Source organism: Mobula hypostoma, chromosome 9, assembly GCF_963921235.1.
Source record: "Mobula hypostoma chromosome 9, sMobHyp1.1, whole genome shotgun sequence".
Taxonomy (NCBI): domain Eukaryota; kingdom Metazoa; phylum Chordata; class Chondrichthyes; order Myliobatiformes; family Myliobatidae; genus Mobula; species Mobula hypostoma.
Genome location: NC_086105.1, coordinates 112927850 through 112942499, shown reverse-complemented (window position 1 = coordinate 112942499; position 14650 = coordinate 112927850). Strand labels below are relative to the sequence as shown.

At 36.3% G+C, this 14650-nt stretch overlaps 1 protein-coding gene across 4 annotated transcripts in view; it reads right to left on the bottom strand.

The window, feature by feature from the left end:
• Positions 1-14650, bottom strand: part of smurf1 (SMAD specific E3 ubiquitin protein ligase 1) — a 147280-nt gene that overhangs the window by 36176 nt on the left and 96454 nt on the right. For 2 of the 4 annotated variants that reach the window (XM_063058935.1, XM_063058937.1), the window contains exons 5-10: positions 12388-12453; positions 9802-9886; positions 7763-8001; positions 5642-5726; positions 5406-5552; positions 3709-3780 (exon numbers count right to left, since the gene is read on the bottom strand). In XM_063058935.1, coding sequence (XP_062915005.1) covers positions 3709-3780; positions 5406-5552; positions 5642-5726; positions 7763-8001; positions 9802-9886; positions 12388-12453 — 694 coding nt within the window. The remainder of the gene's footprint in view (positions 1-3708; positions 3781-5405; positions 5553-5641; positions 5727-7762; positions 8002-9801; positions 9887-12387; positions 12454-14650) is intronic. The other 2 variants (XM_063058938.1, XM_063058939.1) reach the window with 1 other exon arrangement.

Below are 14650 nucleotides of genomic sequence, written 5' to 3'. Positions count from 1 at the left end.
GTCATCACAAGGGATACATCCAACTACTGGGTGGGAGCCATCATATCACATCTCTATCAACCCTCATGGTTCTGAGAAAGCTGTCATGCATACAGCCAGAACACTGACTACAGCAGAAAAGATTTAAGGACAAATCGAGAAGGAAGCTCTGCCGTGAAAAAAAATTCCACAAGATGCTTTACGGCACACAATTCACTCTCCTTACTGATTCACCGCTGCTGCTCTTCAAGTCTAAGTAAGGCATCCCAGTGTATACAGCGGTGGGCAATAATGTTATTAGCCTACAATTTTGAAATCAAGTACACATCAACCCACGAACTTGGTCAAACAGATGTCCACTCCACACTTATGAATCGGCAGGTTACTAAAAATGAAGATGCAGTTGTGACTGCGATCTCAACTGATTGCGAAGTCCATCAGGTTGTATCAGATTCTGTTGAAGGTCTTCTAGTCACAGGCAACAAGATCAGAGCAGAAATAGCTGCAGATCCTCTTTTTCAGCGTGTCTCCAGGTAGCTCGTTGACAAATGGCCAGTCAAAGTTGATGAAGATGTCATACCCCTCTATCGACTTTAGCCAACCAACTAGTGTACCTACCTTGTCTTGGTTGACGCCTATTCCAAATGGCTAGAAGTATTATCTGTGAAGTCACCAATGACAGAGGCTACCATTCAAAGTGGCTGAAGATCAATTCAGTTCACAACAGTCTGTTGCATTCTGCCAGAACAGCAGAATTATCCATATCTGCTCACCCATATCATCCACATCCAACGACCAAGCAGAAAGGTTTGTGGATATCTTCCAACGGTTGTTTCTAAAATCAAGAGAGGAAAGGAATCACCAAGGCTCTGAACATACTTCTGCTGACATATCAAATTACACCATATCCAGGCCTCAGAGGGTAGTCTCCAGCTAAAGTGCTTTAGGGAAGAAACCGAGCAGTGTCCAACACTTGAGATAGTGGTTAGTCAGGTGCATAAAGGCAGCCACACAGTCTTGGTTGATAGGTGAAGTCATTTGAGCCCAGAACTGCAGTGTGAGCCAGACTGCATCGCATTGGGAAAGACCCCTGGTTACCAGATCAGACAGTCATAGAAATAGGAAAATACTCTACGAAGTTGTCATAGATAGATATCACTGGCTTCACCACATCAACTAGTTGCAGCCACATGCTCCCGAAGGCTAACAAGTTTGTCCGGTATATTATTAAACAAAGAACTAAATCTTCATCTCCTCTTGGAAGGGTTCGACTTACCCTGACTGAACCAACCACCTGTGCCAGCACAACCATAAGCAGCATTGCAACAAGAAAGTAACAGCCTGCAACCACAAGGAAGGACTGTTTGCCAGCATAAGCTGGTTGTTCCAATCCACATCAAATGACAACACTTGCAGGCTGCCCTCGACATATCATTGGGTGTATTGGTTGTTAACATAAATGACTCATTTCACTGTATCTTCCAATGTACACTTGATAAATAAATGAAACTGAATCTGAATTAGTTCAAGTTGAATTAATTAGTCCTGCATCCTATACGTCCAAGCATTAATAAAATGTGACATCTGTTTTCCACACAAAGAATATGAAGACCAGTAAACCGTAGCAAGCTAAACATTCTAACAATAAATCTGTGTACCACAAGTAAGGAATGAAATTATGAATTTCCACCAAGGTATTGGGGTATCTGTCAAAGCAAGGGCAGAGAAGTTGGAAAACTTAAAAGGCTTTACCAACAATCTATTTTCACTTGCTATTAAAATCTATTCCAAAGAAGCCTAAATAAATCAAAAAGGTACAGTTTATACAGATATCCAAATGTTTGGTGTTTTGTAAGCACTCAAAATTTCCAGATACTATGCAGATAATAATCTTGCCCAGAGTTTTACTTTATCAGACAGTATGTTGAATTGGTATTCCTTTTAGTGATTTATCTGTCATTGCATAACTACTTATATCTTGAAGAGTTAGTGGTGAAGAAATTAGCCAAAGAAAAAGTTCTTCAATTCCATTTTTTCATGGTCATAAGAGTGCCTTTGCTGTCAATTTCCAAGTCAGAACCTTCAGGTTAAAGTGGTTAACTATCAGACTAGTTTATCTTTATAATTGTGGCTATTACCCCTAATAATAAATAAGACTTGGAGAGGAATGGAGTCTTGAGAAATAAGACATCCACAACTATGAAAATTATGCATAAAGAAGAGTTTCCAACTCATAATTCAGTTGAAAACTACTTTATTAGTAAACATAAATTTAGTAAGTTTGTTATTGCATAATTAAACTGCATTTGCTATCATCTTCCTTTTGTTGACTTTTTTGTAATTTTTTTGGTAATTTACTCTTCTCAGGGCTCCTACTCTCTTGCTTTATAACTTTATAACTTTCTTCGTTTGCATACTGCTGCGGCATCTTGAAAGGAAATAAACTAAAAGATGAAGCAAACTGCAATGAAGAGATGAAGGCATGCAAAATTTAAAAAAACATAATTGTTAATTCTTTGCTTTGAGAACTCTGTTCCAAAATGATCTTCTCTCAACTTTCAGACACGCACTATTGATGGATGATTCTCATACTGGAAGAGTCATGCCCTTCGGTACACCAAATCCATGCTGAACATCAGCCATCTTTTCCTCCATTGATCACATTCTATATTCTACTTATTGTCTACACACCAAGGACAATTTATAGTGCCAATTAACCAACCTACCATGAATTTTCAGAATATGGAAAGAAACTTCAGCAATAAACTCATGTTGTCACAAGGAAAATGTGCAAACTTCACACAAATAGAGCACAGAATCAGGACTGAACTCAGGTCTCTAAGGTGATGCAGCTGCTCTATTAGCTACACCACCGTGCCAAGCTATTGAAGTATTTAACTTTCCTATCCTAATATTTTACAGTACAATTACTTCATTAAGTCATATTCAGTGGTATCCTGTTAAGTGGTTTCCTGGTATGGACACACCAATGCCTTTGAATGGAAAATCTTAAAAGTTAGCAGATTTGGCCAGGTACAACACGGGTAAAGCCCTTCTAACCACTGTGCATATCTACATGAAATGCTGTTATAGGAAAGCAGCATCCATCATCAGATATCACCATCACCCAGGCCATGCTTTTTTCTGGCTGCTGCCATCAGGTAGAAGGAACAAGAGCCTCTGGATTCACACCACCAGCTTCAAGAGCAGTTACTACCCCTTAACTATCAGACTACCCCACAACACTCACTTGTCTATCCATTGAGATGTTCCCACAGCCAACGATCCCACATTAAGGAAGCTTTATCTTGTTATCTCATGGTCTCGTTATTTGTTTCTATTGATTTATATTTGCATTTGCACTTCCATCACCTCCCATGGAAAAAAAGCACCAATATAACAGGATGCACAGCTTTTGTGGTGTGGAGATTTCCTCAAGTGCTAATGTCCACAAGTGGTTCATGAAGCGATAGGGCTCTTACTATCAACTCTAACGCCTTCATAAAGATTATAGGCTTGCACTCAGATAACATGAAACTATAAATTTATCATCACTTCTGTCAGTGGCCATCATTTGGGAAGTGTTGCTGCTGATGCCAACCTAGTGAAATCTCAAGCATTAGAGGCTGACTTAGCCTTACTTCCACTTTCATGAAAACTGAAAAGAAATATATATATATTTAAAAAATCACCAGCTTCAAGTGAAGCTGCCAAGAGATGTGGTAGTACCTGTGTAATGGATCATAGGCCCTGGAAGAAATGTTTGTGGAACTGAACAACAACCTCATCATTTGCTTGTTCCTGAAACAAATCATATTTTACATCACTTATGGATAGGTCTAAGGGGTTGGGCAACCACATTAACTTGGTCATTGACTTAACTCCTTGCAACTTTTCCATGACGAGATGGAAGCTACCAAGCTCAAATGTGGCCATCTTCAAATAGAAAATCCAGTACTGCAAGCTCTAGTTCTTCAAATCAAAGAAACATATTTTTTTTCATGTAATTACAATGTTATTAACTTAACTGAAAATCAATATGACTATTCCCACAGTGAGTTGATCCACAAGTACTCTAAAATTTTGTGGAAACATTAGCATTGACAATAATGTTTTTAGATAATGTGATAAAGACAAGACAAGCTCATTTCAAGCATATTTTCCAAAGTTTAAGAGACCATAACAATCCAGTGGCACTGCATTTGACCATAGACATTGTTCTTTTTAGGAAGGCTATATGACATATAAAAGACAGTTACATAAAATCATGAAGATCACCACACAAACATACGAGAAAAAAAAATTGAAGTTGGGAACAGAGGCCACACACAATATTAGAACTTCTTTATATATTTATGTGCTACCATAACTGGTCTTTCTTAGGGCTTGTATTTTTATTTTAATAGGTGACAAGTCAAAACACCAACTTAAAAAAATATATTAACTTTTCGTAAACACAAAATAATCTGCAGATGCTGGGGTCAAAGCAACACTCACAACATGCTGGAGGAACTCAGCAGGTCAGGCAGTATCCGTGGAAATGATCAGTCTACATTTCCGGCCAGAACCCTTTGTCAGGACTGAAGAGGGAAGGGGCAGAGGCCCTAGGCCCTATATTAACTTTTCTCCACTAATAAATTTCTTTTTGATGATAAATGATAGCCATTCAAATTCTACATTTTGTTCTTGAAATGTACCATGTGAATTTCAAAACCCATCTAGAATACTCAAAAATTCCATTTGGTTATGGGAGATTGTGATCAGTGATGCACTGAAAACCAAGAAAGAGTGAAAATTAGGTTGAAAATGAAAAGTATGTGATTATGTAAAAGAAAATGTTCCAAAGTTATTCAGTCAGAGGAATTTCACTCCAAAGGTTGTGTTGCTTAGCAAATATTTTATGAATGGTTCCAGTATTTAATCAAGTAGGCAACACTATCTATTAAACAAAACTAATGAAATATTGTGACTGAAACGAATCAGTTCTGCCGCTAAACCAATTTCATGGGAGAATTGAAAGTAAGATTACTTCAACTTCCATGTTTGGATAAAGCAGCAATATGAAGCAGCATAAACTCTCCTGCATTAAAAGCATTAAAGTCAGTCTTTGTCACATTGTCTAACACCCCCATTCCACTTATATCAAGGTAGATTCCAAATCTCAGAATTACTTTATCATGTAACTTGTGCAAACAAGGCAAAGCACATTGCATCAACCCATGATCTGGGTATTACTTTGATCTAGCTGTGTTTAGAGACCAAAAGTTGATGCAGCTTAATGACCGAAAAGTTTTAATACTTAAAATGAACTTCCTTTACCAAACACTAAAGAAAACTGGAAATAAGCACCAAATTAAAATAAAATAAAATTTGAAAATAGGCTTATTTATTCCTAACAAAGATGAATAGTGACTTGAACAACTTACCTCATTATATGATGTAGTCTGGGGTCTGTAAACTGTGTAGTTCGATTGTTGTGATCTACAAAATATATTCTTCCTGACACTGTACTTCTGACTTCCCACCCTGAAGGCAAAGGACCAAGCTCATCATAGTTAAAATTTGTTAAATCTCTGCAAAAACAAATAAATCAAATTAGAATCAGTGGAATTATCTACACAGCAAAAATTTTTCTTTAGTTCTATTAGATTTTGTCAATAACCTTGGTATTCGAGGATCATGCCAAGTGCTGACTCCAGTCTGTGTATGCAGAAAATAAATTTGTCCCTGTACCGTTGTTCGCTGCTCTGAAAACAAGTACAGAATGATTTAGGATGAAATTTTAATCTCTTTTTATGGAAGCTGTTTCTCAATGAACGAATGCATCCTGCTCAGATACATAGTTCAAATGCACAAAACATGAATATTTCTTGCTACTCCATTTGTACAATTGTAATTAAAGTTACCTAATTTGCTGAAAGGGGAAGGTGAGTAGATAGTATTATACCTAACTAGCTGATTAAAATTGAGTGTGAAGTTGGTCTCTTTTCCTTTCTTAATATAGGTCTATATAGGAAACCGTGCATTATGATTAATTTCAAAATGAAACTTAAGGAACAAAGAAAGGTTGTTTGGTTTAAAATCATAACCAGAAACATCTGTACTCTTAAGTTGTGATTTACTCAAACTAGAAAACATGCACTATATGTAAAGGTGTATTGCAACTTGTGCATCTGCAACAATTAAAACATGTAATTAAGTTTCAAACAAATATGATGTGCAAAAAATGTTATAAACATAATTACTCTGTGCCAAAATTTCCTTTGCAGTTTTAAACTTGTCTCTTTGAATTAAGGCTACTTCCCCAATTTAATAGTTAAACAAAGTATTTCTTACAATTATATTGATACAAAATTTTAAGCACAGAAATGTCATTTTATTAATTTTATTGCTACTTTAAACAATGTATCATTAATGAAACCAACAACATATGTGGTATTTGAAGATTTTTTAAAGAATTAGCATGTTACAGTGAGTGAAAGGTTTCCAAGTGAGTCTATTCATTAACATGCTTCACCTATTGAGCATAAATGAAAGTACAAGGTAAGTTTCATACTTAAAAGTAATCTAGGTGGATTTAGCTTCATTAGCACTGATTTCTGCTTTTCGAGACATATTTTTACATTACAGCAAATATACAAAGACTGGTGGGAAATTGGGTTTTGGCAAAATGGGAAAAATTCCTGGTGATGTTTCTAAACTGAGATCCCATAGGAAATTCCAACTCTTACGCTCCCAAGTATTAAAAAAAGTTCAGACTCCAAGGGTAGTCAAAATGTCAGAGTACATATAAATGTTATCAATGGAGCATATTTAAAATAGTTGAATATTTGCCATAAATGTTTAATACAACTTCAGCAGCACAAAGGTGAGAAAGAGGGGAAGATAAAAATTGATCCTTGGGAAACACCCGTGATAACCATTTTGGAAGAAGAGTCATTGTTGCATTCCCTGGCTATGACTGAGCAATGATAAATGAGAATGGATTAGAACTATTTTGCTACTAAGTCAAAGGTGGAAAATGGGCTGGAGAAATTCAAGCAAATACTTCTGGACATAAAAAGAAAAAGTGGAACTACTGGTTGAATTGTCTGGTCCTCACACTTTCCTCAGGCATCGTCAATGCCTAGAATTCACTATCTAAGATTAACTGACATTGGTCTTTATTGGGCTATGGAGAGAAAAGAAATTGTAAATATTGGATGATTTGAAATCAGCCTAGAAAACTGGAATTATACACAATTACCTAATTGTGGAAAAGAGCAGCACAATATTTTGGGAATCATATTCAGTGAAGACTGTAAGTTCAATTTAGAAATACTGCTGTAACAAGACTGCCAATGGAATTGAGGTTAAAGAATGTGTTTGAATTACAAATCTAGAAGCCATGGGGCTTCATGAACCCTGAAATGGACTTGAGGAAGTGGGATGTGGACATGGTTACATAGGAAGTGCAAGGTGTAATCTCCTCCTTATCTTAAGATGAATATCATTTATGCAAATAAACTACAAACAGTGATTTTAACCAAGCACTCACCTCAGATAAATGTCTTTTAAGCAAAATTAAATAACTCAGTACAAAATAAATCTTTTGTCTGCTTGAAGTCCAAAAATAGAAACTATGCATTTTTCTTTAGGAATGAGAAAGAAAGATCAATCTGTACCACACTAACACATTTCTAAGGGACAATTAAATATTGACAATCACAGGGATAGCCATCTGGTACTTAGTATTATTTTCTATATACTACTTAAAAAGAATACAACTGAATCCACACTTTACCATATCCCTCTGGTAGTACAGGAGATTGATGGCTATGAGGCCGGCTCTGTGGCGTGTTCATTTGAACTCGGACACCAAAATTTCGGATTCGCTGTGTTTGCAGTCTCTGATCCTGGTTTTGAGTCTCTATCAATTGGCAAGTTCCTCCACCAGCAGCACCAGTCATGTCTGTAAACGGCACAGTGTCTTCCATTATACAGCTTAGTGGCCTTCCTGGTCCAGAATCCTCAAAAAGTGGTCTGAAATAAAATTATGTACTCTCATTAAAAGCTTAGCATTTAAAATACATCCTTTGCAATATAGTTTATCTTCAAAATGATGAGCATGGCACAATTGCTGACCTAATAAATTACCGTCGATTGCCATTAAGTTGCTTAGTTGCTGAAAGAGTTGAATTAGGAGAAAAAGTGACCAAATATATACTGAATCAATATTTGCATAAGATTCATTGGAGCCACTTTAGAATTTTATTCGGAAACCTTGTTGTAAATAGTTTTAACATAGGTGAACACTACAATAACAGAAGTTTAGTCTCAAAAACAATATTGAAGTTTAGTCACAGAAAAACTCAAAATTTAGTGGAAAGCTTTACTTATAAACAGTTCACGTTTAGAAGCATGTTCGGTAATATGCAAGAAATGCTTGCATAAATCTTACTTGTTGAAATACCAGCTAAAATATCAGTGAGCAAGAACTCTGCAAATAAATGCAGTCTTAATAATCATTGCATCCAATGATTATGAATTTCAACTCATAAATAGAAGTTTTTTTTTGTTGATATTATAAACCAGTATTGAGCTTTGAGAAAAGGACATAATACTAAGAGCAATGAGTATTTAATATCATATTAAATAGTAATAATATTCTCTGTTATTCCAATTATGTTTACAAAAGTTAATACAAAAATAACAAAACAAACCATGAACTCAATATATCAGGATCTTGTCTCATTTTTATTCAAATTAAACAGACTAAATGGAAATAAAGTTCGACTGGTGCTCATGGTCTGCCTGTTTTACCCTATATAATAACAATTGTATTGAGTTACAATATCTCATTTTTTAATAAGTAGTCAGTTTAAAATAATTTCTAAGCTTCCGTTTGGTTTTCTTTCTGAAGGTGCTGATTACTTTTTACTTTGTGCCAAATGAATAGTGGCATAAATGCCATAATAATTTACGGACCATTAAGAACAATTTGGCAGTTGAGTACCTGGAGCTCCAACTACAAGAGTCAAAGCACCAGGTTAACTATAAGAAATAAGGTAGATCAAATCACTAAACATAAAACCCACTATGAATGAATGTACATAGATATCTGACATATGTTTGTGTACGAAAATTAAAGGAACCATAGTTTTAGTTTCAAATCCAAGTAATCTCCATCCCCTAGCCAAAAGACGCAAGGCTTGACCATTTGTGACAAATTGCTTTAATATAACTATTAATTTGGTGTCCATTGTACCATAGTCTTCCAAGCCAAAATCCTTGTTGCACCACAGAAACCCAGGTATGCCGGAATCAGTAGTTAAAAACTTGCAGCATTTTGAGATCTCTATTCTGCTGAGTAATCAAAAATGAAAAAGAAGTGTTTTTCCTTTAGTCCACTGTTCAACTGTTCACTTTACATTTGCTGCAACATACAAAAAAAATACTATATAAAGACCTTATTGAATATTTCTCTGGATTACCATTAGATGTGATGCATCCAAATAAAAACTAATTTAGAATCTTTTCAAGCATTTTTCAGTTTGGTTACTTTATTTGAGAAATACTGAAAGTTGAACTTAGCTAGCTGTTTCAAAGAACTGTGTGTAAACAACTTATAGGCTGGGAACCTATAAATATTGAATATTGTATAAACCATGAATATTGTACCATTTACTGGAAAGGCATATTTTTCAAGTAGAAATGCTTTGAGCACACCATATGAAGTTTTAATATGATTAGCCTATGCTGGTCCAAATACATCTTGACATTCAAATTCTTAGTAAAATTTGTTCCAAACGGCAGTTCAAAGAAGGAGAGTCATTAACTCACCCCTCTGGAAGATCATTATCCAATATTCCTCTGCAATCGACAACAGGACCACCCATTCCTATTCGATCTCGAGTTTGTAAACTTACTGAAAACAAAATCACAAAACCCATGTTTATCCATGTTATTCGAAGTTATACAATTAGAAGTTTGCACATATTCTTAAAGCATCAAAATACATTGTATATCGCAAATAATATACTTTCACTGGGGATGTAATAAGGCTGTGATCTACTGAACACAATGATAGTCTATAAGACCATAACACCTTTAGATATATGAGCAGAATTCGGCCATTTGGCCCACTGAGTCTACTCCACCAGTTGATCATGTCTGATACATTTTTCTCTCAACATCGTTCTCCTGCCTTCTCCCCATAACCTTTTACCACTTGACATATCAAAAATCTACCAACCTCTGGCTTTAATACACCCAATGACTTGACCTCCACAGACACCTGCAGCAATAAATTACAGATTCACCATCCTCTCGCTAAACAAATTCCTCCTCATCTCTGTTCTAAATGGATGTCCCTCTATTCTGAAATTGTGCCCTCTGGTCCTAGATTCCCCACTATAGCAAACTTCCTCTCCACACCCAGTCTATCTAGGCCTTTTAACATTCAATATATTTCAATGAGATTCCCCCCCCCCCCCATTCTTCTAAATTGCAGTGAGTACAGACCCAGAGCCATCAAATACTCCTTATATAATAAGCATTTCATTTGAGGAATATTTTTGTGAACCTCCTTTGAACCCTCTCCAATGTCAGCACAACCTTTCCTGGATAAGGGACTCAAAACAGTAGTCCTTTGACAAAGACTTTTAGAGGGGTAATGAGGATTTTTATCACGTAGTTGTGGTTGGGATCTGGAACTCAATGCTTGGATGGCTGGTAATAACAGAAGTACCCACCACATTTAAAAAGCTGATGATAGCCATATCCTACTGCTGAAAAGAGGGCAATTATATTATGATTCCATGATAAAATGAGGCATAATCCTATACTCCATGAGTGGTGTTTTCCAGAGATTACTGCAGTATTAGCTTGGAGACCTCGACTGATTTTCCCCATTCTTCAACACATAACATTGAAGTTAATTCAGCCCTCCAACTACTATCCAAGTGGCAATCAATTAATTCAGTACAACTGGAATTGTTTTTGTAGCTAACATTACAATATATGCTGCCTCTGCTTATTATAAAATGATCAAACTTTAAGCATATTAGCATTTGCATTTACATTTAATTAAAAAAGTCAAAGTGGAACAGAAACTGGCACTCAACTGATTAAATTTTAATAATTATTCAACTAAGTTATTGCTTACTTCATTTACCTTCCACTGGTTTTCTCCTTCTGAATACCCCTCCTTCAAATAAAATCTATCAATTGCAGTTTTGAAATTTTTATTTAATCTCGCCTCAACATTTTTGAATGGGTAATGTTGCAGATCTTTGTTACCATGTGCTTCCCTTGTTCACACCTGCACAGCAACTCTAATTATAAAACATTTTCTCCTTTCTCTCTTTGCCCAAGAGAAACAAACTTCAAACACTTGTTGGGAAAAGAAAATAGGAGTAGCTTTGATGCATTGGTTTGATAGCAGAATGAATGTACAGCATGTAGCTCTCAGTAAACAGAAACTCTATTTTACGGAATTCACAGATTACTGCCAAAAAATTTGAGACAAGGAATAAAAATTTGCTCCTAAGGAACTTAAGTGTAAAAAAAATTGAATAAACTCAAAATAAGAAAGAAGCACATTTGCTCAGTTTTTGAAGGATTTGTGTTATGGAATGCAAACTCTCCGTAACATGACCATTGTATGGTAACAATTTGAAGATACTTCGAATTAAATCAATCAGGAAAAGATATGAACTGCATTTAGAACATAAGAACACAGAACATGGAACAGCACAACACAGGAACAGTCTCTTTGGCCCACAATGGCTGTGCAGAGTACGATGCCAAATGAAACTAATCTCTCTTGCCTACATGTGATCGCTATCCCTCCATTCGCTGTACATTCCTGTGCCTATCTAAAAGCCTCCTGAATGCTTTTATATATGCTGTATATTTTTTATAAATGTTTATCTCTGAAATAAAAGAAACATATTCTTTCTTATTCACCTATCAAATGCCTCACTGATTTTAAACATTTCATTCTGATCACTTAACCTTCAATATTAAAGCAAGACAAACCTACATAACCTGACTTAATTAGTTAACTCTTTGATTCCCCCTCATCTGTACTATTCAGAAGGCAGGATCAGAACATGGTAAATAAAACATGTCAAGCGTGTTAACTTTACCTATTTAGAATAAAGTTCAACACTGTAAATACTTATGACATAAAGATAACCAGTGACAAAGATACTGAAACACAAAGATGTTGTCCCTCTCAAGACTATCATGAAGTTCTCTGATGTAGGAAGAAATACAACGTGCACCACCAATAATAAAAGTGAGATGCTCAATATATAGGTCACCAACTAGGTATCACCACCTAATCTATAAAGGAACATTTAGTCTACAAATAATTTTTCAGTAAACATGGACCTGAACTTGAATATTTAATTAAGACCTTACCAACTATTTGTCCTCTTATGGTATCGCTGTCTGTGGGATTGAGTTTGCATAGATCCAATCGCTGATCTGGCAAAAAAGGATGTAATATTACCTGAACTGCTTAAACACGTCAAATGATAGAAGTATACCCTAAAAACATTATTCTTTATATAGGAAAAGTGGCTTTTTGTATATTTTTATAATATTCAGCCAAAAGTTTAAATCAAAATTATGAGACCAAGCCAATAAAGTGAAATCATGAAGCCAAGAAGCCCGTTATAGGCTTTTAAGCTCACTGGAATTCAACAAGGAAGATGGGTGCCGTGGTCAAATTACCAAAAATATTAGTGCAAAATTTCCAATTGATTAATGCCGTCTGACCAGCAGTGCAACACAGACTCCCCTTTTATACCTGCCACTGTCATGCCTGAAACTTCTATACCATAGAGACAGAGCTGCCAGTCCTGTCCTTTTCTCAACCATGTTTCCATGATCGCAACAATATCATAATCCCATGTGCAGATCCATGCTCCCAGTTCCTTGTATTATAATGTATATGTAGTTAAGCCTACAAGCCCTCTCATGTTTTCTTACCTCTCTGCCTACTCTACCCACTAGACCTTTCTGTTTTGCTTTCTATATATGATTCTAACACCTAACTGCTACACTATGATTCTGAGTCCCAGTCCCTGCCTCAACAGTGTGGTCAAATTGGTCAAACAACATTGGTGCTGATTGTGTAGTAATTTTACCTAATTTTCTCAGGCAGACAAATGCTCTATCTTCAAACTGAGGGCAATGATGAATTTCATTATCAACATTTGAATTATGATGTGTACTAAGTTTGCAGCCAACACAAAGACTGATGGACTGTGAACAGTGAAATGTTAGATGAAATTTAATCCAGACAAGATTGAGATGTTGCACTTTGGGAGGTCAAATGTAAGAAGAATGTATACAATTCATGGCAGGACCCTTAACAACATGAATGCAGAGATCTTTGGGTCCAAGTCCACAGCTCACTGAAAGTGGCCATGTAGTAGACAGGGAGGTAAAGAAGACACATAAAATGCTAGCCTTCATTAGTTGGGGCACTGAGTATAAGAATAAGAAAGTCATGTTGCAGTTATATAAAAACCTAGTTAGGCCGAACTTGGAGCATTGTGTTCCATTCTGGTTGCCTCATTATATGAAGAATGTGAAGACATTGAAGAGAATGCAGAGAAGGTTAACCAGGATGCTGCCTGGATTAGTTGCTATGGACTATAAGGAGAGGTTGGACAAACCTGGGTCATTTTCTCTGAAGAATTGGAGGCTGAGGGGAGACCTGACATAAGTTTATAAAATTATGAGAGACATAGATAGGGTAGACAGTTAAAACCTCTAGAAAAGTCAAATACTAGTGGACGTATATTTAAGGTGACATGGGAAAAACTTTAAAGGACATGTACAGGGCATTTTTATTTTTATTTTTATTTTTATTTTGCATAGAGTGGTAGGTGCCTGGAATGTGCTACCAGGGGCAATAGTGGAAGCAGATACAATAATGGCATTTAAGACGGTTTTAAATACACATGAATATGCAGGGAATAGAAAGATATGGATTGTATGCAGACAGAAGAGATTAAGTTTAATTTGGCATCATGTTTAGCACAAACATAACTGGCCAGAGGACAAGAATGTACTGCTGAGGTTTTGATAGGCATTAGCCAAGCCATATTTGGAATATCATGTTTTTGCTGGCCCTGCAGAGGAACCAGAAAGGATTATCCAGGAATGAAACTCGTAACATATGAGGAGGGTTTGATATCTCTGGGTCTGTATCGATGGATTCAGAAGGCTGGGGTGGGGGGAGAGGGGAAGGTGGAATTTCACTGAAACCTACCGGATACCAAAAGGCCAAGACAGAGTGGACCCGGAGAGGATACTTCCATTAGTAGAAGAATCTAGAAACCAAGTGTAGAGCCTAAGAATAAATGGACACCCCTTTAAAATTGAGTTAAGGAGGAACTGGTTCAACAAGAGTGTGGTAAATCTGTGGAGCTCGTTGCTGCAAAGGGCTGGAGGCCAAGTCTTTGGGTACATTTAAGGCACAGATTGATAGGTTCTTGATTGGCAAGGAGATTAAGCATTAAAATGAGAAGGCCAGATAATGAAGTTGAAAAAAATCCACATGATTGAATGGCGGAGCAGTCTTGATGGGCCAAATGGCCAAATTCTACTCCTATAATGTATGGTCTTATGATCTTATGACCTAAGAGCCTGTTCCTGTTCTGTACTATTC